Here is a 22,354-nt window from a genome sequence, read left to right as displayed (position 1 = left end):
GCATTGCCTTGGGAAAGTGTAATGACTGGGCTCCAGTCAATGGAGGTCTTCTTCAGGCAGTAAAGGGAGGTTTATGCAAATGCAGAATGACATCACTGCTACGGAAGGCTCTCTTGACCAATCAGAGAGCAAGATGAAGGTTCTTCTGGAAGCTTCCGTGAGAAGGAGATATAAGGCCTGAGAGACCAAGAGACAGTTGGGGGAATTGTGTCGGTTGGAGATCGAGAGAGAGAGTTAAAGAGCGGATCTTGGAAGTTAGTCTCAGAATTGGATGCTTAGGTTTATTTATTATTTTAATAGCTTTTATGAATTGAATATTATATACTTACAAATATTGTACATGCAAGATTCTTAATATCTTGTATGACTTATATTTCAGTTATATTTTGTTATTTATAATAAATACCTCCTTGGAGTAGCTACTACTCAACGCTCCTTTTACACGTGTTTTGGCTCAGTTGATGCTTGGAAGATCAGTAAAGAAGGCAAAATACGATTCCTTAACTGGTCCCAGTGAAGGTTAAGGGAAGTCCTTTTATAATTCACTGGGTGGAGGCAGCGGGATTTAAGGAATTTGAGGGTCTGCTGGGCTAAGACCCATAATGTCTAAATGGCAAATTAACAATTTGTAATCCACTCTGATAGCCTTTTGACTGAAGAGAGGGGTATAAAACTATTATTATTATTATTATTATTATTATTATTATTATTATTATTCCAGGGCCGCAGTTTGGCTGCTTGGACCACCGGAGATCCTCACAGTGAGTCAGTTGGAAAAGCCCATCTCACTCCAGAAAATAAAGGTACTTGAGGAGTTTGCACTCTGCGTCTTTCTGTAATAATAGCTACAAAACTGATAATAGCATTTGGGACATTTAGTCTTTTAAAAACAAATATGGCAGATTTAAATGCTGCTTTAAAACCTCTCTCCATCTGCCAGCTTTGTGCTGGTTTGGGGGGAAATGAGAAAGTGTTGGGAGGGAGGGACTGCCAACGGAATTAGGAGATGCATTGCAGGCTATGGACAATTTGCAGCCAAGTAAGATCCAAAAGACACGGCAGCAATAGTCCAGTTTGAGAGCGCGTTAACTGCCCTGGCCCAGTGCTAGGGAATCCTGGGAATTGGAGTTTATTGTGGCACCAGAGCTCTCTGACAGAGAAGGCTCAATGTCTCAGAAAACTACATTTCCCAGAATTCACTAGCACTGAGCCAGGGCAGTTAAAGCAATCTCAGATTGGATAATTGCTATAGTGTGTTTGGGACTTAGGTGACCCTTGGCAAGTCACACTCTCTCAGCCTCAGAGGATGGCAATGGCAACCCCTCTCTGAAGAAACCTGCCAAGGAAACCCCATCATAAGGTTGCCTTAGGGTCGCCATAAGTTGAAAACAACTTGAAGACAGGGCCGGCTCTAGATATTTGGCCTTCCTAGGCAAGAAATATTTTGGCACCCCAAGGGCACGATGTAAAACAAAATGTAGGACATTCAAGAAACATAGAGGACATGACCAACTAAAAGCCAACAACGTTAATAAAAAACAATATAAATGCATGTTTCTCAGTCATTCTCAAAATGGAGGACATTTTGACATGCCTATCAGCACAACTCCAAGACCCAAGTTCAAAACTACTAATTCATTGGGATGAGGAGGAGCAGAGAGGCCTCTGGAGGATTCTGTAGAGAGAAAGAAGAAGAAGAAGAAGAAGAAGAAGAAGAAGAAGAAGAAGAAGGGGCTCCTGAGCATGTGCAGAGGCCTCAGGGGATAAGCCACTGGGAGAAAAAGCTCCTGGTTGTACCTTATTATTACTATTATTAGTATTAGTATTATTAAATTTTATTTATTTATAAAGACATATAAAGGCAGATTTATACGGAGTGTTTCAGGGAGTCTCTATATTATAGCATCAGGAAAACTTGTAGGTGTTATTAAGGTTGGGAAATCCTGTTTGGGGTCCTTTCCAACTTTTGAGCCCTTTCATCCTCCATTTTGGGTTCCCTGAAGGCCTCAAACTGCCAAGTGCTGAGCCAGTGGCAGCCATTTTGTATTCCAGTGGCCATTTTGTGCTGCTTGTGACTGTGGGGCTTAATGTTCCAGAACCTTCTCTGAGGCCTCAGTTGAACAGAGATACCTCTTTCTCTCCTGAGGCTCCAGAGTCAGAAGGAGGCCAGGCTCCTTGGGCCAAAAGGAAGGAAGTGTGTCTCTTTTCTGAGAGGGTTTCCTTATTACACAGCTCTGCTCTTTCTGGGGAACATGGGTTTTTAAAAGGGACCAGAAATGGGCGGATAGTTTTAATATAAGCTCTGTTCTTATTGTTCACAAACATTGGGCTTTGGCTTCTAAGAGGAGGCTTGAACCCCAAAAAGGCCAAAAGTGGCTCCTTTGGGAGGTTTTAAAAGTCTCCCCAGTTTCCTTCTTAAGAGATTTTCAGGGAAGAAGGAAGGAGACAGACCAAAATAACTCATATTACCAAGAATGAAACAAACAAACATACAAACAAACAACAACAACAAGAATGAGGATTAGACAGAAAAACAAACTGCTTATATTTTAAAAAAGCAAAACCATTTTTAACAGGATAAAAATTTGACTTGGGTGCTTCTATCCTTTTACAACCAATTTAGGCGGTATCTGCACTACAGAAATAATCCAGTTCAAAACCGCTTTAAGTCTCCTGGTTCCATCCTATAGAATACTGGGATTTGTAGTTTTTTGTGGCATGAGAGCTTTCTGGCAGAGAAGGCTAAGTTTCCCAAAGGTAAAATCGCAGGATTCCATAGGAATGAGTGGTTAAAGTGGTGTCAAAGTGCCTTATTTATATAGTGCGGATGCAGCCTTCTTGGGAAAGGGGCTGATGATGGGTAAAAGAGGAGGAATGCAGAAGGAAACGAGGACGGATGGACGGACGGACTGGCCTCCCTGAGCGGTCAAGACCTGAGCTGGGTTGTGGACGATGGGCACTCTTAATATTAATAGTAATATCATTCACTATTGGTTGTAATTAAGGAGGGGATCAGGTTCCTCCTTTCAATAGCATCAGGAAAATGTTTAGGTGTTGTTAAGGTTTGGAAATACTGTTTGGGGACTTTTTGTGTTCTCACAGCCATCGGGTGCCATCAGGAAATCTTTTCATTTGGATCAGAAATCCTGTATGGGGTCCCTTCCGACTTTGGGGGCCTTTCATCCTCCATTTTGGGTTCCCTGAAGGCCTCAAACTGCCAACAGCCAAGCACTGAGGCAGAGACGGCCATTTTGTGTTCTGGCAGCCATTTTTTTTCCTTCTTATGATGGTGGGGAATAATGTTCTGGAACTTTCTCTGAGGCTCCTCTTTCTCTCCTGAGGCTCCAGGGTGAGAAGGAGGCCAGGCTCCTTGGGCCAAAAGGAAGGAAGTGTGTCCCTTTGTGCTTCTGGCCCTCCATTTTGGGGCAAAGGAAGGAAGGAAGGAAGGAAGGAAGGAAGGAAGGAAGGAAGGGGCCTGTGGGGGTCTGAAGAAGGGAGGCAGGGACTCAGCGCTAGTGGGGAGGCTGGGCTTTGGGGACTGGGAGAGAGAAGTGGGAACGAGACCCTCCTTTGGGCCCTAGCTGGGGAGGAGCCACCGGTCCTTGCCTCCCCCTTTGGGAAAGGAGACCCCCTCAGCCCCCTGGACTCACTCCTGCCACTCATTCCTAGAATGGCTGGGACTCAGAGGAGTTTCCTAGGCATTGTCACCTTCTGTCCTCCATGGCAATTGGCACTGACCTTTTCCCATTGCCTTCCCTCCCTCAGCCCTTGGACCTCCTCCTCCTTCGCACTCAGAGCAACCCTTCTCTGCGGCTGAGGAGACGGCCTCTGACCCAGGGAAGCTCCGGCCATAAAGGACTGCAGAAGAAGCCTTTCTGGGGCTGCAGGAATCAGGGTCTTTGTACTGAAGGTAGGCCTTTATTCCTGGAACTGAAAGAGGACCTTTGTGTAAATGCTTTAGTCCAGGATTGTGTGGAAGGGCTGCAGCTGAGAGAGTGAGACCATGCTTTGCAGGCATAAAGCCCCAAATTCAGTCTCTGGCAGCATTGTCTTCCCAGAAGGTGGAAGTGAGATTTCCAGACCCCAGACACACAGTGCGCAAGTGAGTCCTTTGTGTGGGGACTGTGTGTGTACGTGTTGTTTACTAGAACTTTGTAAGATATTTGTTTGACTGGGTTTATATAATGAATTTCCATAGGTCTTCATATCCCAAAAATTAGCATGGTACAGGATGCAATCTTCACTCATAAACCTATACAGAAGAAGCAATGGAAATACAGAATAAACTTAGATATCTGAAACAAAGAAATTTTTAACAAGCTAACAAGCCAGGAAGATGTCTTGCCAATAAAATAAGGAAGGTAAAAGAACAAAACAACATTACAGAAATAAATAAAGATTGAACATTAACATCTGGCCAAAATAAAATTAAGAAGACCTTTCAAGAATTCTATGCTAAATTGTATAAAGGATCTCAAACATCTAGAGCCAAAATAGAGGAGTTTTGGGGAAAAGCTGACTTAAAGCCACTTTCAGACCAACATAGAAATATATTAAATGGACCGATCACAACAGCAGAAATCATGGAAGTAATAAGAAAAAGTTTTTAAAAAGGGAAAACACCAGGACTGATGGCTTCACCGCCAGTTATTATAAAGTATTTGAGGATCAGTTAAAACCACTCAAATTAATGATAAATGCCATCAAAGAAAACCATTACCTTGAAACATGGAAACAAGCTAATATAACTTTGCTGTTAAATGAAGATAGAGATGCAACTGATGTAAAGAGCTATAGGCTAATTTGCTTATTAAATATGGATTATAAAATATTTTCTATGATTTTGGCCAATAGACTCAAAAAAGTTCTTAAAGACTGGATTCAAAAGGACCAATCGGGATTTCTCCCTCACAGAAAACTCAGGGATAACATACGAAACATCTTAAATATAATTGAATATTTTGAAAGGCACAACAAACAAAACCTTGTCCTTATCTTTGTGGATTTAGAAAAGGCCTTCGATAACATAGGACAGGATATGTTATTTGCGACACTTGAAAAATGGAAATAGGACCTTCTTATTTAAGATGGATAAAGGCAATGTATAAAGATCAAAGAGCCAAACTAATAGTTAACTATAAAAAACAGAGGAATTTAAGGTTTCTAAAGGTACAAGGCAAGCTTTCCCACTTTCACCCCTTTTGTTCATTCTGATCCTTGAAGCACTGAATAATAGGATAACATTAGAAAATAAGATTAATGGAATAAAAATTAAAAACAACTGAGTTTAAAATGAGAGTCTTCTCAGACGACATTTGTATTCCCTGGAGAACCAAGAAAAGAGCACAAGACAATTGATGGATGTAATAGTGGGATTAGAATATGTTTCAGAACTAAAATTAAACAGAGACAAAACAACATTAATAACAAAAAATATAGGTAAAAGGAAGAACAAATCCTGGAAGAAATTAGTGGATTAAAAGTGGGAAAGAAAGTTAAATATCTAGGAATAAATTTAACAAATAAAAACTCAGATCTATTTCACAATAACTATGAGACACATGGAAGGAAATCAGAAAAGACCTAGAAAAATGGGGGAAATTACACCTATCGCTATTAGGAAAAATATCACTGATCCAAATGAGTTTACTTCCTGAAATGCTGTTTCTGTTCCAAGCGATACCCATCATCCAGAATGAAAAACCCTTGAATCTATGGCAAAAGGAAATCTCAAAATGTATTTGGAATTAAAAAAGAGCTAGGATAAAAACGAAAATACTTTGTGATGACAAAAGTAGAGGAGGTCTGGGTTTACCAAACTGAAAACTTTATTATGCTGCTTGTTGTTTAGTTTGTATTAGAGAATGGGTTCTGTTAAAGAAAGAACAATTGTTATGTCTGGAGGGTAAACATTTAAGATTTGGGTGGCATGGATACCTAATTTACGGTAAAGAGAAAGTTCATAAAGAAAGCAGAAATCATTTAGTAAGAAAAGCTCTTTTGAAGATCTGGGGGAAAAACAAGTGTAGAATAAGCCCAAAAATACCTTTATGGTGTTTGTCACATGAGGCTCTTTTTGGGAGGAAAAGTATCCAGAAAACTAAATGCTTAAGATACAAGGATGTCCTGAAAGAATCGCAAGGAAAACTAGAGATCAAAACACAAGAAGAACCTAAAGAATCTGGCCTAGATTGTCACTGGTATCTTTATCATCAAATGAGGGAGAGGTTTAAAATAGATGTGAAATTAGAAGGAATACAAAATGAAAAATAGGAATTGTGGAAGCCATGCTCCATGGTCATTCCATGCCTGATGAGAGTGTTGGGTGCAAGGCATTGGAGAAGCCTCCAGCTGTGTTTCTCTAGCCAGAAGCCAAAGGAAGGCATTCTCCTCTGAGGGCCACTGGGGAGGTCAGGAGGTTTCAGCAGATGATGCGCTCATTTCACATCTAGCTACAGGGACATAGCCAGGGTCCTCTCCAATTCCCCATCCCCTGACCCCCCTCCACTCTCACAAGGCATGGAGTGTCAGGACCATGGTGAACAGGTCTCAGGAAATGACATGCATGTGGCCACTATGGGGAGCTGTTGTGGAAGTCATTGACAGCTCTAGTGGCAGTTAGATATGTCAGCATTTAAACAGTGCATCACTGGAATGTTGATGCAACTGTCAACTGTCATTCTCAACTGTCACTGAGGAAGAGTCAGACAGTGTGTGCCTCAGAGTGGGTTGTTACTGGTGTGGATGGTGGAGGGTGTCGATGTATATAGTGTTGTACACAGTGCAACTTCTTATATGAATAAAAGCCTCATCTGAGAGAAGATTACAGTGTCTCTTTGCTCATTGAGAAAGCGACAGGTGTTTCTTCAGCTCACAATCTACTGACTACAGTCAAGGTGGAGTATCTGGCCCCATAAGTTAACGTGTTGCCTCACGTGCTGCGCAACATAGCAACGTAAAAAGTGTTTTAACATGGAGTATGTGTTGTGTAGGAGAGTTGCAGTGAAGCTATGCTAGGTCCATGGGGCTTTGTTTGGTGAAGAGGGAGGAAAGAGATATCCACCTCTGCATTGGCCCAAAGGAGGCATATGTCACCTGAGTATCTCACTAGCAGCATGCTGTTCTCTGTGTCTTTGAGTGATGCAGGATTTCTTGACAAACCAAGCCTAACCCTAGTCTCTTTTCTCAGGAACTTCATCTCGGTCTCCTTGTACACAGCTTTGGGACATATTTTGCTGGAAGAGACCCAAGTGCAGTGCCACCAAGATCACCCCTCCCCTGCCCAACTAATGGCCAACACAGAGGCCAAGCAGAGGAAGTTGGGCTCCAAGAGAAAGAGGCTGTTGAAGTACAACAACTCTTTGGTGAGTTGCCATCCTGACTATTAGTTTCATTTGTGTCATTGTTGGGCCAGTTCATGAAAGTGAGTGGAGAACATATTGTCCAATTTGGCAAAGAAAGTGCTGGTTAATCCTCTGTCACCCCACTTTTTCAGGGGCTTTAAAAAATGTCCCGGTTTCTCTCTCCTCCTCCCACTTTCCCCCTTCTCCTCAGCTCTCTTGAGTTGCTGCAAAATGACTTCCAAGGTGTTTGCACCCCATCAACTCAAAAGGGGGGAGAGGAGATAAGTTGCCAGGGTCTTCCCTTGCCAGGAGGCTGAGGCAAAAGCAAATTGCTGTGCCCTTCCTAGCTTGTGTGATCTTCCTCATAAACAACTTTGGCCATCTTCACCGCCTTCGGGTGTTGCTTGTGCACATGTGCCTTGCTTTTCCTGTCTGTGAAATGTTGGGGATATGGGAGACCATCTCTGGATCTAAATTGGGGGTGGGCCCAGTGGCCCTCAAGTCCAGAGTGCTCCCCAGAACTGTTTTTTAAAAAGGAGGCCACCCACCTCGGCGGGCCGGCCCGGTTGCCGCTGAGGGACGTCCCCGCAGTGGGAAAGGGTCCTTCCCAGCGAGCGGCTCCCAGCAGCCTTGGCGCGGGGGCCGCTCGAGCCGTGATTGGCTCCGGGGGGGACCATAGGTGGGACTTCCACCCGCGCTGTTGGGACTACAGGTCCCAGCAGACATCGCAGGAGGAAGGGCCCGCTGATTGGGCGGCGTCATCGGATGGCGCCGCCCGTTGATTTGGGGAAGGGTCGGGAGGCGGGCGTTGCAGCCCTTTCCAGGCCTCCCATAGGTTCGTGGGCCTTGGCGGCAAGGCGGGCGCCATTGCCAAGGAGCTCACCCACCCACCCTCCCTATGTGGGTTGGGCTATTGTCACAACTTTGTGGGGCGGTTGCATAGGTCTTGGATCTGGTGGGCGTGGTTTCCAGGGCTGCGTAGCACTGGATCGGGAGTCCATCCAGACACGGAGGTGCTGCAAGAGAGGCGGTGTTGCCATTGCGGGGGCATCATCAACACAGCGTCCCCGGTGGCAAGGGATAGTTATGTGTCGATGCACATCTGCGGATATGTGATCAATTGCTTGGGCGACCGTTGGTACAGGAGCGTAAAAGAAATCCCTTGCCATCCCGAAGCTTGGCCATGACCAAGCACTGGGGTTCCTCCACTCAGCACTGGGCTGATGAATGACAGATCCAGACCTCATGCATTGGAGCCAACCCTACCTTATGGATTGGGGATATACCTTTTGTTATGCTAATAAAGTTGTGGCCTTTCCTCCAAATATGTGCTGTTCTCTTTTGTCCGTGGCGGCGTCCCTCTTAGGCAAATGACATTTCCTCTGAAATTTGGCAAGAAATGGCTAATTGCACCATAATTCTTTTGTAGCTAAATGTACTATATATGTGTTGGAAATGCCAGTATCCAAATCCATCCTCAGTATCCCAGCCATGGTCTAAATTATATTTTTTGTTATATTTTATATTATATTTAAAAGATTCAAGACAAACTGGATCTCAAAGGCAGTAGCTTTTTTGCATATGTATGATGGGTATGATGGGCACAAACGGGACAAAGTCTTTAATGGACATCTATTGAGGAAACCTTTCATGAATAACTGGCTAACTGTGAAAAAATGTTTTACATTGGACTTCCACTTTGGGTTTCCCCATAGGAGGCTTTTTTAGGCCAATGGGGAAAAGATCAGAGACATATTAACTCATAATAATGAAGGAAATGTTATATTAAGGTTAAAGGAAGAAATCATATCTAAAATAGGCCATATGAACTGGTTGAATTATATTCAACTTGAAAAAGGAATCATAGAATCATAGAATCGTAGAGTTGGAAGAGACCACAAGGGCCATCAAGTCCAACCCCTGCCATGCAGGAATTCACAATCAAAGCATGCCCAACAGTATGCAAAGGAATCTTGTAGCACCTTGAAACCAACTAAATGGAAGAGATTTTCAACATGAACCTTCATGGCCTTGTTCTCAATTCATCATGTGCATGATAGACCTTGTCACAATAGGTCTACCAAGCCAGATTTACAAAGGATAAGAGTTTATTTGGTTTTGAGAAAAAATATAATGAATATTAATGAAAGAAGATGAAAAAGATATATTATGTAAAATATATAACATCTTACTGAAAAGATCCCTTGAAGAAGTGGAAATTAATGATTCTATGACAAAATGGGCAAAAGAGTTGGGATACAATTTAGACTTGGAAAAATGGGGAAAAGCTAGATTAAAAACAAAAAAAATTACTGTAGCACAAAAAATAAAAGAAATTTATTTGAAAGTTGTAAATAGATGGTATCAAACACCATTCTCACTAGAAAAAATTATAAATTAAAGGATAACCGGTGTTGGAGATGCCAAAAAGAAATGGGTACATATTTACATATGTGGTGGCAAAGCACATATATAAAGTCATTTTGGGTGAAGATTCATTTGGAAATAAAGTTAATATTAAAAAATGATTTTGAGTTTGGACCAGAAATATATCTGTTAAACAAGACCTCATTACTAGACCCAGAGGAAGAAAGGAAATATTGGGAAATATTATTATACTTAATATCGGCTGCCAGAAGGATAATAGCAAAAAACTGGAAATTACCTATAACCCAACAAACAGAGACTTGCCAAAACGAAATCGGGGAATTGAAAGATCTAGACAGATTAACAGCATTAATAAACAAGAAGGATATGGTTAAATGGGAAAAGGATTGGGAAGCTGTCAGACTTTATTTAACGGCTGCTCAATACCTCAAGGAGAGGTAAAAGAAACAAAACCTTTTTACAGTTTCTTGTGGAGAGTTATCAGGTATAAGCCTAATATATAACAGATTTGTAGCTTGTTGATATATGTTTTTATTTATCTTGTTGTAAAAATGCAAGCTTTGTAAAAAGAGAGATATATTACCACAATAAAAAAGGGAGGAAAAGACAGTAGCTTTTTGCTTGCTAACAGAATTTAAAGTTTATTTCCTGGACTGAATTCTGAGGTGATGAAATATTATTTGGATGCACCATGTGCTTCCCTCCCCTTTTCTTAGTCACTCTCTGGATGAGGGCTATTTCCTATTTCAGGTGACCTTTGCGGATGTGGCGGTCTATTTCACTGAGGATGAATGGAATCTGTTGACGAAGAAACAGAGACTTATGTACAATTATGTAATGATGGACAATTATGAGAATGTGGCTTCTGTAGGTAAGGAACCTGAATCCATTGCTCTTTCTATAAAGACTGAGGGCCCTTTCATACTGTATTATCATGTCGCTATGGTTCAACTAGAATTATAGAATCGTAGAGTTGGAATAGACCACAAGGGACATCCAGTTCAACTCCGTTCTGCCATGCAGAAATACATATTCAAATCACCTCCAAGAGATGGCCATCCAGCCTCTCTTTAAAGACCTCCGCCAAACTTTAAGGGAGTATATTCCACTGTCAAAGAGCTCTTACTGTCACGAAGTTCCTCCTAATGTTTAGGTGGACCCTCTTTCCCTGTGGCTTGCATCCATTGTCGTGTCTCCTTTTCTCTGTAGCTGAAAAAAAGCAAGCCTGCTCCTTGCACAAGATGACACCCTTTCAACTATTTAAACATGGATATCATATCCACTCTTTATCTTCTTTTCTCCAGGCTAAACATAACCAGCTCTCTAAGCTGCTCCTCATAGAGCTTGATGATTTCCATACCCTTTACCACTTTGGTTGCCCTCCTTCGGACATGCTCCAATTTGTCAACATCCTTTTTGAATTGTGGGGCCCAGAACTGGACACAGGATGATTCCAAGTGAGGCCTGACCAAAACAGAATAGAGTGGCACTATTACTTCCCTTGATCTCGAAACTATTCTTGTATTGATGCAGCCTAGAATCACATTGGCCTTTTTAGCTGCCGCATCACACTGTTGGCCCATGTTCAACTTGCGGTCTACTAGGAGTCCTAGATCCCTTTCAAGCCTAGTTTAATTGTGATAGCAACATCCTGTAGAATATTTGAATCTGTACTTCAGTGAGGCACTATTGCTCTCTAGTGTCTAAGGATCCTAAACTGCCAATTCTAGGATTTTGTGGAAAGAAGCCATGGAGATTAATGCTTTTCCCACCCAAATGCTACTCAGCACATCCCTGAGCAAGTTTCCTACCATTTTTGGCCCTTCCTCTATCCTTTTAAGGCTCTGGAGAGTTTTCTTGGGGGAAAGCCCTCCCTTGGGCCTGCAATGGCTCAGAGAGGGCCCAACAGTGGCAAAATGGCCTCCTCTGCCCTAAACAGATGCTGTTGGATGTTGGGGGCAAAATATTATTTCATCCCCCCCAGGCAATACGGTTGCCCCTGAGATCTCCTCCAAACCTCATCAGTAGTCCATGCCTGTCTTATAGATGTTTTAAGGCTGCTCCCTGGCACTTGACCCTCACCAAAATTTGAGTCCAGGTCCCAGCCCCCTTACTCTGACTTTGCCAATGACTTATTGGAATCTGACTCCAACTTAATTTAATATCAAATAGGGAGGAGTAAACATAGGGCTAAATCTTGAGCTAACACTTTCCTCTCTTAACTTTGATATTCAGTATTATCTATCATTGTCCTTCTTTACAGAAGAACTTGTCAGTCATGGGAGAGTCCACACATCAGAGAAGCCATACAACTGCCAGCATTGTGGGAAATGTTTTTCTCAGCACTCAAACCTACTGACACACCAGAGAGTCCACACAGGGGAAAAGCCATACAAATGTCAGCATTGTGGGAAAGGTTTTTCTCAGAAGTCAAACCTAGTGACACACCAGAGAGCCCACACAGGAGAGAAGCCATACAAATGCCATCATTGTGGGAAATGTTTTTCTCAGCAGACACACCTAGTGACACACCAGAGAATCCACACAGGAGAGAAGCCATACAAATGCCAGCATTGTGGGAACTGTTTTTCTCAGCAGTCAAGCCTAATGACACACCAGAGAATCCACACAGGAGAGAAGCCATACAAATGCCAGCATTGTGGAAAATGTTTTTCTTGGAGGTCAGGCCTATTAAATCACCAGCGAGGCTACACAGGAGAGGAGCCACACACATCCAAGCAGTGAACGAACATTATTTTTGTAAAGAAGGAATACAAAAATACTGTTTCAATCTGGCAGTGATAAGAAAAGGCCCTCATGATTTTATTTGTACATTTTTTTCTGTCCATATGTCTGTTTATGTTTTAATGTTATGTTTTGTTAAGTTTAGGTTTTAATTGCTGCTAGTATAGATAATTGTTTTGGGTTATAAATTTGGCTGGGGATTATGAGTCATGGTATAGGTTAGTTAGATGGGGGGCTGGGATTTGTTGCAACTGGCAAGTATAGCAATGATAGCATTCTGAATATGGAATGTTGGCTGGTAGTAGTAACAGAAAGGGAGCTTGCTTCTTCAAATGTCTGGGGCAGGGAGAGATTGTGCATGTGAGAAGGATGGCAAAGTGGGGCTGGTTAATAGTGAGGGATAGATGGTGGGAATTGTAGGTGGGGGCTGGGTTTGGTAGAAGGTGGAGTTTTAGGTTTTGGGGTTTCAATATATTCTGGGCAGTTCTGGCTTAAACATATTTCTGATACGTGTTTTCAATAAAGGTCTTTGCTATTTCAACACACTGGATTGTTTGATGCACATAATTTGTGAATATGCACAAAACTGACACTTTCTTCTCTCCTCAATCCTCAGCTCCATTCCCAGCTGTAAGAACAGCAGAGACAAACACACATCTATCTATCTATCTATCTATCTATCTATCTATCTATCTATCTATCTATCATCTATCTATCTATCTACAGTATACACAGAGCTACTATTTCCAAAGCAGAGCCTTCCTTTCCTGCCTTTCCTGGGCTCCATTGCGGCCTCTTCAAAAATTTCCTCAAAAGAAGGAAGGAAGGAAGAAGGAAGGAAGGGGACGCTGCTGAACCCTCGTACACTCCTCCTTCCCTCAAAGGCCACCAGTGGAATAAACAGCAGCAGCAGTAAGGCCCTGGTGGTCCCTGCACATGATCAGAAGGGGCCTTTGGATGTATGTGGGCATGCGCAGTCTCAGACTCAGACCTGAAGCCATTGCTGCCCTCACAGTCTGTTCTGAGGGATGGAAATGGGGGACAACCCTCGTTCGTTTAGAGGAATGGCTTGAGGATCTTCGGGGGGGGGGGTTGGGGGTTATAAGAAGGAAGGAAGCCCCTCTTCCCTCAAAGAAAGGTAGGGGGCTGCCAGGCCTCCTCTCCCTCTTCCCTTCCTTGCCTCCTCCTCAGAGGATTCCTTGGGGCCCAGGTACTTGGGGGTTATTATGAGAAAAGAGGGCAGGGGTTCCCTTAAAGAGAGGCATGGCCATGGAAGGGATCATGATCCAAATATAAAAAGGTCTTTGAGGAGCCCCCTCCCTCCTGGAAAGTGGAGCAGAGGAAAGACCCTGGAATAATGTGTCCAGTTCTGGGCACCATAATTTAAAAAGGATGTGGAGAAAGTGGAACGTGTCCAAAGGAGTGTGATTAAAATGGTGAAAGGTCTGGAAACCATGCCCTATGAAGAACACCTTAGCGAACTGGGGGTGTTTAGCCTGGAGAAGAGACGGTTAAGAGGTGATATGACAGCCCTGTTTAAATACTTGAAGGGATGTAATATTGAGGAGGGAGGAAGCTTGTTTTCTAATGCTTCAGAGACTTGGACCCGGAACAATGGATGCAAGCTCCAGGAAAAGAGATTTCACCTCAACATTAAGAAGGAACTGACAGTAAGAGCTATTTGACACTGGAACACACTCCTTCCTCAGAGTGCAGCCGAGTCTCCTTCCTCAGAGGTCTTTAAACAGAGGCTGGGTGGCCATCTGTCGGGGATGCTTTGATTGAGATTTCCTGCATGGCATAATAGGGTTGGACTTGATGGCCCTTGGGGTCTCTTCCAACTCTATGATTCTATGAGTACATACAGCATAGCCCCCAGGATTCAAAAGCATGGAGCCATCAATATGCACTAATCCTACAGTGTAGGTGCAGCTTTATTATCTGTCTTTTATTGCTCTTTGTCCATATGAGCAAGAACGAGAAATGGCATCTGCCTGCATTGAGATCCTTCACTATCATCTTAACTGAGAAGCTCTACAGACCAACCCAAAGGGACGGCCTGCAGTCGCCCCTTTTTGTGATGGATCAGGACTGCAGCAGGCTCACCCCGTGGCCCTGATCTGGCCTTTCGAGGGTGAGAAAAGGAGCTGCAAAAAGCAGCTCCTTTTTGCACCCTCAAAAGGGCCACCATAGCCGCATTGCCACAGCTATTCAGCACTTGTTTGGGGCTGCATGATGTGGAGCAGCACATGGCATCCGGGCATCCTGGGAGGCAGAGTTGGGCATGCAACTTGAGGACACTATGCCCTGACACTGCCCCTATGCCAGCCTTAATGGCCGGTGTGTACAGGGCCTGAGTAACATCAGAGGCAGCATGTAGGCCTGTGGCTCCATCGCAGAGTGGTTTGAGCTCTGGTTTATGACTCTGGAGACCAGGGTTCGAATCGTAGCCCAACCATGAAAGCCTCTGAGTGACCGTAGTCAGGCTACACTCTCTCAGCCTCAGCCTTGGGTTCTCTTCCAACTCTATGATTCTATGATTTATATCCCAGATGGAGAAACTCCGGCCCCTGGGCTGGATAAGACCCGTATTACTTTATGGATTTGATCCACAGCCTCCGCTCATCACGCCCCCTTCCCCATTTAGACACTGGTAAAATAATCATTTCATTTTTCCAAATGAGACAAATCTCTGAGCTTAACTACTGTGTTTGTAATATAATAATATAATAATAATACATTTATTTATATATCACCTTTCCAAAAAGATCAAAGCAGTTTACAAATTGACAATTACAACATTTGCGTTTTTGTGTATGTCAGTCATAGCAGGAGCATGAGGTAGGTACCTCCTTCCCCTGCTTGCTAAAGCCACACAGAAATTGAGGCATGTATATTTGTGTGCATTGTTTCTGAATGGATCTATTCTCAAAATCACAATTTCTTCACTTTTCCTTGTATAATTTTTAAAAAGATGCACACTGCTGAATATGTTGCACTTATACAACAAAAATCCCCACACAAAGGACTCACTGGCGCACTGTGTGTCTGGGTCTAGAAATCTCACTTCCACCTTCTGGGAAGACAATGCTGCCACAGAATGAATTTGGGGCTTTATTCCTGCAAAGCATGGGCTCACTCTCTCAGCTACAGCCCTTCCACACAATCCTGGACTGAAGCATTTAAACAAAGGTCCTCTTTCAGCTCCAGGAATAAAGCCCTACCTTCAATACAAAGACCCTGATTCCTGCAGCCCCAGAAAGGCCTCTTCTGCAGTCCTTTTTGGCCGGAGCTTCCCTGGGTCAGAGGCCGTCTCCTCAGCCGTAGAGAAGGGTTGCTCTGAATGCGAAGGAGGAGGAGGTTCAAGGGCTGAGGGAGGGAAGGCAATGGGGAAAGGTCAGTGCCAATGACCATGGAGGGAAGAAGGTGACAATGCCTAGGAAACTCCTCTGAGTCCTAGCCATAGTAACTCCTGGTAGTAAATAGTTCAGGGGGCTGAGGGGGGTCTCTTCTCCCAAAGTGGGGTGGTAAGGACCGGTTCCCATGGGACTCTGCGCCCCCATGACCTTTAAGCAAATCTATGGGATACGCTGCCTCAAAGACCATTGGAGGAGTCTCTGGCTGGATGGCCATCTCTTCAGAGGACTTGGAGGGCAGAATGGGGCTGAATGGATGGCCCTTGGGGCTCCCTTCCAGCCCTAGGAGCCTATGAAGCCTTCCTTACAATGCTGTTGTAATCACAAGACAATTGCTACACAAGAATGGCCACCTTTTAGCAGCTTACAATAAATATATCCATACAATACCATAACAACATCTTTCATTATATCCCAAACCCTTCCTAACACTCCCATCCAAAATAAAATGCCATTAAAGTATTGGACAGTTATTGAAACAGTTATTAAAAACAGGGATAGGAGCCAAAGCCTGATGTAATAATACCTAAAAAACTGATAACAGCATATGGGATATTTAGTTGTTTAAAAACAAATATGGCGTATTTAAATGCTGCTTTAAAACCTCTTTCCATCTGCCAGCTTTGGTTTGGTTTTGGGAGGAAATGAGAAAGTGTTGGGAGGGAGGGAGGGAGGGAGGGACTGCCTCTGCCTCAGCACTTGGCACTTGGCAGGTGGAGGCTTTTAGGGAATCCCTAATGCAAGATGAAAGGACTGCAAAGTCAGAATGGACCCCAAAGAGGGTGGCCAGAGGCCTGGACTGCAAAGGACCTCCCTTATTAACCACTTCTGAGCCTAGAATAAGATGGAGGCTTTTAAGTTCTGCAGAGTTCTTTTGGTCTAGAGAGGCTGAAGTGGGGAAAGCAAGGGCCGAAAGTCCCAAATGTGGTTAGGACACACTGCTTTAATTAGTGCCAACTGAGTTTGAAGCAAAGTCATTTGCCCTCCATAAAATGGGAGGAGAAGAACATCTGAGAGCCCTAGAATTGGAAATGATCTTTTTTTAAAAAAATTGAAAATAAATGGCCATAATGTAATATTGGTGGGGGGTTTTATTGGTTCCTCAGAGAGACAGAGAGTCAAAAAAGAAAATAAAGAAACAACAGGGAAAGTTACCTAGAAGATGTTTTGAAATGCTAGAGGAACAAAATATGGTGGATGTATGGACACAATTATATGGTCAAAAAAGGGATTTACTTATTAGTCTGATACACATCAATCAAGATCTAGAATTGATATGATTTTTGTAACAAAAAATTTAGTACCATGGATTAAAAAAATGGAGATAGAGCCAAAACTAATATCTGATCATAATTTGATAGAATTAGAGATAACGTGTAAACAACAAAATAAAGAATGGAACTGGAAATTAGATGAAAATCTAATTAAAGATGAAAAGTTCGTAGAGAGGTTGAAAGGTGAAATCAAGCTATTTTATAAGGAGAACAACACAAAGGACTTTCCTATGAAGACAATATGGGATACAGTAATAAGAGGATTATTGATAAAAGGGGCCTTTGAGAAGAAAAAAATGATTAATGACAAAAATTTGCAAAACAAACAAGAATTGAAGATATTGGAAGGAAAATTAGAAAGAGATATAAAAAATAAAAAATTAAAGAAACAATATGTAATATTAAAACAACAGATACAAATGCAGAATATAGAGGAAATAGATAAAAAATTAAAGAGGATTAAACAAAAGAATTTTGAAGGAGTCAATAGAGTTGGTAGATGGTTGGCTTATAAGTTAAAAAAAGAAAGAGAGAAGAATCTGATAACAGAAATTAGATATAAGGATAAGATAACAAATAGACAAGAGGATATTAAAAAAGCATTTAGGGAATATTATGCAGAATTATTTAAAGAAAAAACAGATAATATGGAAATTGGAAAACAAATAGAAGAATATCTAAATAAAAAATGATTAAAGAAATTACACAAGAACAAAAAATATGATTAATAAAGAGATTACGAAAGAAGAAATACAACAAGCAATAAAAGCTCAAAAAGAAAATAAAGCCCCTGGTCCAGATGGATATATAGCTTTATTTTATAAGATTTTCCAAGATGAAATTATTGAAATGATGACTGATATGTTTAACAAAATACCGAATGAAGGTAAACCTGGGTCATGGGAATCGGCTAATGTGATATTAATACCAAAGGAGGGAAAAGACCACTCTGATGTGAGAAATTATAGACCAATTGCACTTATGAATACTGATTACAAGATATATACATGGATAATGGCTAATAGAATAAAGAATATACTTAAGACATATATAAATATAGATCAAAATGGATTTTTGCCACAAAAGTATCTTAGAGAGAATATAAGGACAGTAATAAATGCAACTGAGTACTATCACATACATAATGAAAAAAAGGTAGCTATAGTAATGTTAGACGTAGAGAAGGCTTTTGACCAAGTTAAATGGAGATTTATGTTTGATGTATTAGAAAAGATGGGAATGGGGGGATATTTTATTGAAAGTGTTAAACAAATTTATAACCAACAAAAAATACGAGTAATTGTGAATGGTGAAAAAACAGCAAATATTGATGTAAATGAGGGGACTCGTCGGGGGTGTCCTGTGTCTCCCTTATTATTTATTACAGTCTTAGAAGTACTAAATAATTCAATTAGAGAGAATAAGAAAATAAGAGGATTAAAGATAAAGGGACATGAAATTAAATTGAAGGCTTATGCTGATGATATGGCTTTGATAGTGGAAGATGCTACACGGAATTTGGAGTATGTATTAGCGGAAATAAATAATTTTGGAAATTTATCTGGATTTAAGATAAATAAGTCAAAAACAGTAATGTTAACAAAAAATCTAGGAAAAAAGGAAGAGGATGAATTGGTAAAGAGATCTGACATTCAAAAAGGAAAAAAGTAAGGTATCTAGGGATATGGTTATCAGAGAAAAACACCAATTTGTATGAAAACAATTATAGATCTATGTGGCAAAAAGTGAATATGGACTTGAAAAAATGGGATAAACTAAATTTATCACTTTCAGGAAGGATCGCAGTGATAAAAATGAACATCCTGCCTAGATTAATCTTTCTGTTTATGAACCTCCAAATTATTACAAATAATGGAATATTTAGAGATTGGAATAAAGAATTGGGAAAGTTTGTGTGGAAAGGCAAAAAGGCCAGGATTAAATGGATAATATTAAAAAAAGAATCTAATTGGGGTGGATGCTCATTACTAGATTTTAAATTGTATTATTATGCCTGTTCTTTGTTATGGCTTCAAAACTGGATCAAATTGGATAAAACTTATATAACAGATTTAGAGGCGGTCAATTTGAAATATGGATGGCACGCCTGTTTAGAATATGGAATGGAAAAAACTGATAAAGAATTTAAAAACCACATAATAAGAAGATCATTAATACAAACATGGAAAGTAATTAAAGAAAAGTTTTATAGTGGGATTCCATTATGGATATCGATTCAAAATGCCTTCTTTAGTGGAGAAGTAAAGAAAGATAAACAACTGTGTTATTAATAACTCCTTATAGATCCTAAGGGAGAAATAAAAATAAGATCAAAGCAAGAATTAGAGACAAGTGGAAAAATGATAAATTGGTTGGAATATTATCAAATCAAATCTAAATGTAAAGAAGATATGAAGAAAGGTGAATTTGAAATTCAACAAAATATTGTAGACAAAATTATATGGGAAAATGATATGGGAAACGTATCTAAATTGTATAAAATATTGATTCATAGGGAATTAGAGTTGGAAACGGTGACGGAAACAATGATAAAGTGGGCTCAAGAAATTGGACATGTTATACCATTTGAAAATTGGGAAAAAGCATAGATGCAGTCAAATAAATTTACATGCTCCCAAGACTTAGAAGAAAATTATCTAAAAACAGCCAATAGATGGTATTACACCCCATTGAGACTTTCAAAAATATATGGAATACAAGAAAATTTATGTTGGAAATGTCAAATTAAAATAGGGTGCTACTATCACGTGTGGTGGACATGTAAACAAATTAAGAAATTCTGGAATAGAATACATGAAGAGATACAAAAGATAATTGATTTAAAATTTCCATGTACTCCGGAATTTTACTTACTTAATATGACCTCGGTATTAGGAACAGAAAAGGAAAAGAAATACTGGAGACTGGTATTGTATTTCATAACATCAGCTTGATTTGTTTTGGCCAGATATTGGAAATTGAAAACAACACCTAATATAGAGGAATGCTTGGAAAAATAGTGGAAGTGAGAGAACTGGATAAAATAATGGTGTGGAATAGAAAAAAATCAACAGACTATTGGGAAAGAGAATGGCAACCCTTAACAATGTACTTGAATAATTTAGGTGTGAAAAAATGTAAGAACATATGAGAGGAAAACATAAATGGATAATGGTTAATATTTTGATATTTGAGAGAAAGGGAAGGAGATTGGGAAGAAGGGAATAGAAGTAAGAACGGAAGTTCATCGGGAGATGTATGTAAGTACAGTTTATAAGAAATGAATTTGTGATATTAATTTCTATATAATATTGTACATGTGAAAAAGATAAAAACAATAAAAAAGGTAGAAAAAAAAGAACATTTCTCTTTCTGTGGACTTATTCAGAGCAGGGCTAACACAGATAGTGAGACACCAAATTTGGGTTTAAACACTATACATGTAACATTTATTAAATCACAAACATAATACAAACATTGATTATCAAGAGCTCTTCCATTCACTCACACATTCATACAATACTCACACACACTTTCCTTCCACCGGACATTGATCAGTTGTCATCAAAGGCTGGGGATGACATCGTTGCTGCACGGTTGGTGCCAACCAAATTAGGATGAACGCCAAGGATCCTTATACTTTTCTACTCTCTGGCTTTTGGCTGCTGAAGTCTTGCAATATTGCAGCCCATTACTCAACTTCTTCTTTTCGGGAGGAGACAGCTGTCCAAAGGTAGGTTGTTCTGTTCAAATTAGTCCGTTGTCCTGTCAGTTCCTCTTTATTGCGACTCAGGAGAAAAGGCACCTTCCCGGTCATAGTTCGACACACCTGAACAGCACCCTGCTTCAGCTTCCAAATTCCTCAGTCTTTCCTTGTCTCAGTTGCCAAATCCCTACTTCACATCAATGCTCTGTGCGGAACCATCTTGTTTAGTTCTTTAGCTTGTTTTAAAACACCATTCCTTGGTTCTTTGGTTCTTCAGCTTTGTCTTACATCTTTTGTCTTACATCTTTAACTTGGACACCATCCACTTCATATGGTCCTTTATTTCCATTCTGTCTTCCTCCATTGAATAAACTTCAACCTGGGGTTCTTCTTTGCTGGGGCAGCTGTCAAGCGACTCCCCCACTGCCAGGTCCCAGGCTGTCACTCTGCCCCCCGACGGCCTTCCTTTCCCCAGTCTGGGGCCGGAAACCCAAATCCTCCAGTGGTGGCCTGGATGGTGTGAGCTTCAGGAGGTTTCCCAGTCTTGCTCTTGGCTCCTAGTTCCTCTGAAGAAGGCACCTGCTCCTCCACCACCGGGATCTCCAGAACCACCAGGTTCTCCAAGAACTCTTCTTGTTCCTGGGTCTCCGTTGGAGTTAAAACTGTGAGACTTTGCAAACGGTGAGATCTGGAGTCAGTCCTGTGCTCAAAAAATAAAACTCATTTGAAACAAAAGGAGCTTTATTGATGAATCCAGGCAGAAACATCCATTAACACCTTTTTTCAAAGTCTGAAGTCCAAAGGAACTTGCTCAACCCCTCCCTAAGCCAGCTCCCAATTCCCAAGCTAAAGCAACCCAAGTGGAGGTTGCATAGATACCAAGGTTGTGTATACTTCCCTTCCCTTTTCCCAGACAGCCTCACCTTGAAGAGCGGTCTTCCCAAGCCAGCTTCACTCCTCCTTGATAACCAGTCTCCAGCTGCAACCCCATTACTCTTTCCAAATGCCCTCCTTAATCTAAAAGCCACTCCACCTGTCTTCCTAACATTTCCCACTACATGCTTTCTATAACCCATCACTCTACACTACCTACTATGAACTACAACTATAACTCCTACTTTAACTCTCAGAATCAAACCCTAATATTTTTACTCTTTATGACAGAACCCTTATACACTGTTTCTGACACGCAATGGACCAGTCCCAATCCTGCAGGTATACAACACCAGTCTGAAGTCACAATTCTCCCATCTCAATCTTTCAGGCAAGGAGTATCATCAGCCTGAGGTTGCAATGGGCCAATCTCAGTCTTTCAGGCAAGGAGCATCAGCGTGAAGTCATAATGAGCCTGAGTTCAAATTGGACCAGTCTGAATCTTTCAGGCAAAGAGCTCCATCCTGAAGTCCAATAGTATCATCTCAATTCTTCAGGCAAGGAACCTCAGGCTGAGATCACAATGGTCCAGTTTCAATCCTTCAGGAA

At 41.3% G+C, this 22,354-nt stretch overlaps 2 protein-coding genes across 2 annotated transcripts in view; both read left to right on the top strand.

The window, feature by feature from the left end:
* The first annotated feature begins 202 nt into the window (after positions 1–202).
* Positions 203–22,354, top strand: part of LOC149275737 (uncharacterized) — a 103,925-nt gene continuing 81,773 nt past the window's right edge. Inside the window, exons 1-2 of the mRNA XM_089504353.1 lie at positions 203–279; positions 722–803. The gene's annotated coding sequence lies outside the window, so the exon portion shown is untranslated. The remainder of the gene's footprint in view (positions 280–721; positions 804–22,354) is intronic.
* Positions 6,707–12,966, top strand: LOC149275740 (uncharacterized). Its single transcript, XM_089504363.1, has 4 exons — positions 6,707–6,724; positions 7,190–7,364; positions 10,482–10,602; positions 11,995–12,966. Exons 2-4 carry the CDS (start codon positions 7,290–7,292, stop codon positions 12,474–12,476), a joined length of 678 nt encoding a protein of 225 aa, XP_089360489.1. The 5' UTR covers positions 6,707–6,724; positions 7,190–7,289; the 3' UTR covers positions 12,477–12,966.

The sequence above is a fragment of the Sceloporus occidentalis genome, unplaced genomic scaffold (assembly GCF_023333645.1).
Source record: "Sceloporus occidentalis isolate IW3139 unplaced genomic scaffold, rSceOcc1.0.p SCAF_268, whole genome shotgun sequence".
In the NCBI taxonomy this organism is placed as follows: domain Eukaryota; kingdom Metazoa; phylum Chordata; class Lepidosauria; order Squamata; family Phrynosomatidae; genus Sceloporus; species Sceloporus occidentalis.
The sequence above is the reverse complement of the archived record's forward strand: the minus strand, read 5'-3'. Positions and strand labels throughout refer to the sequence as shown.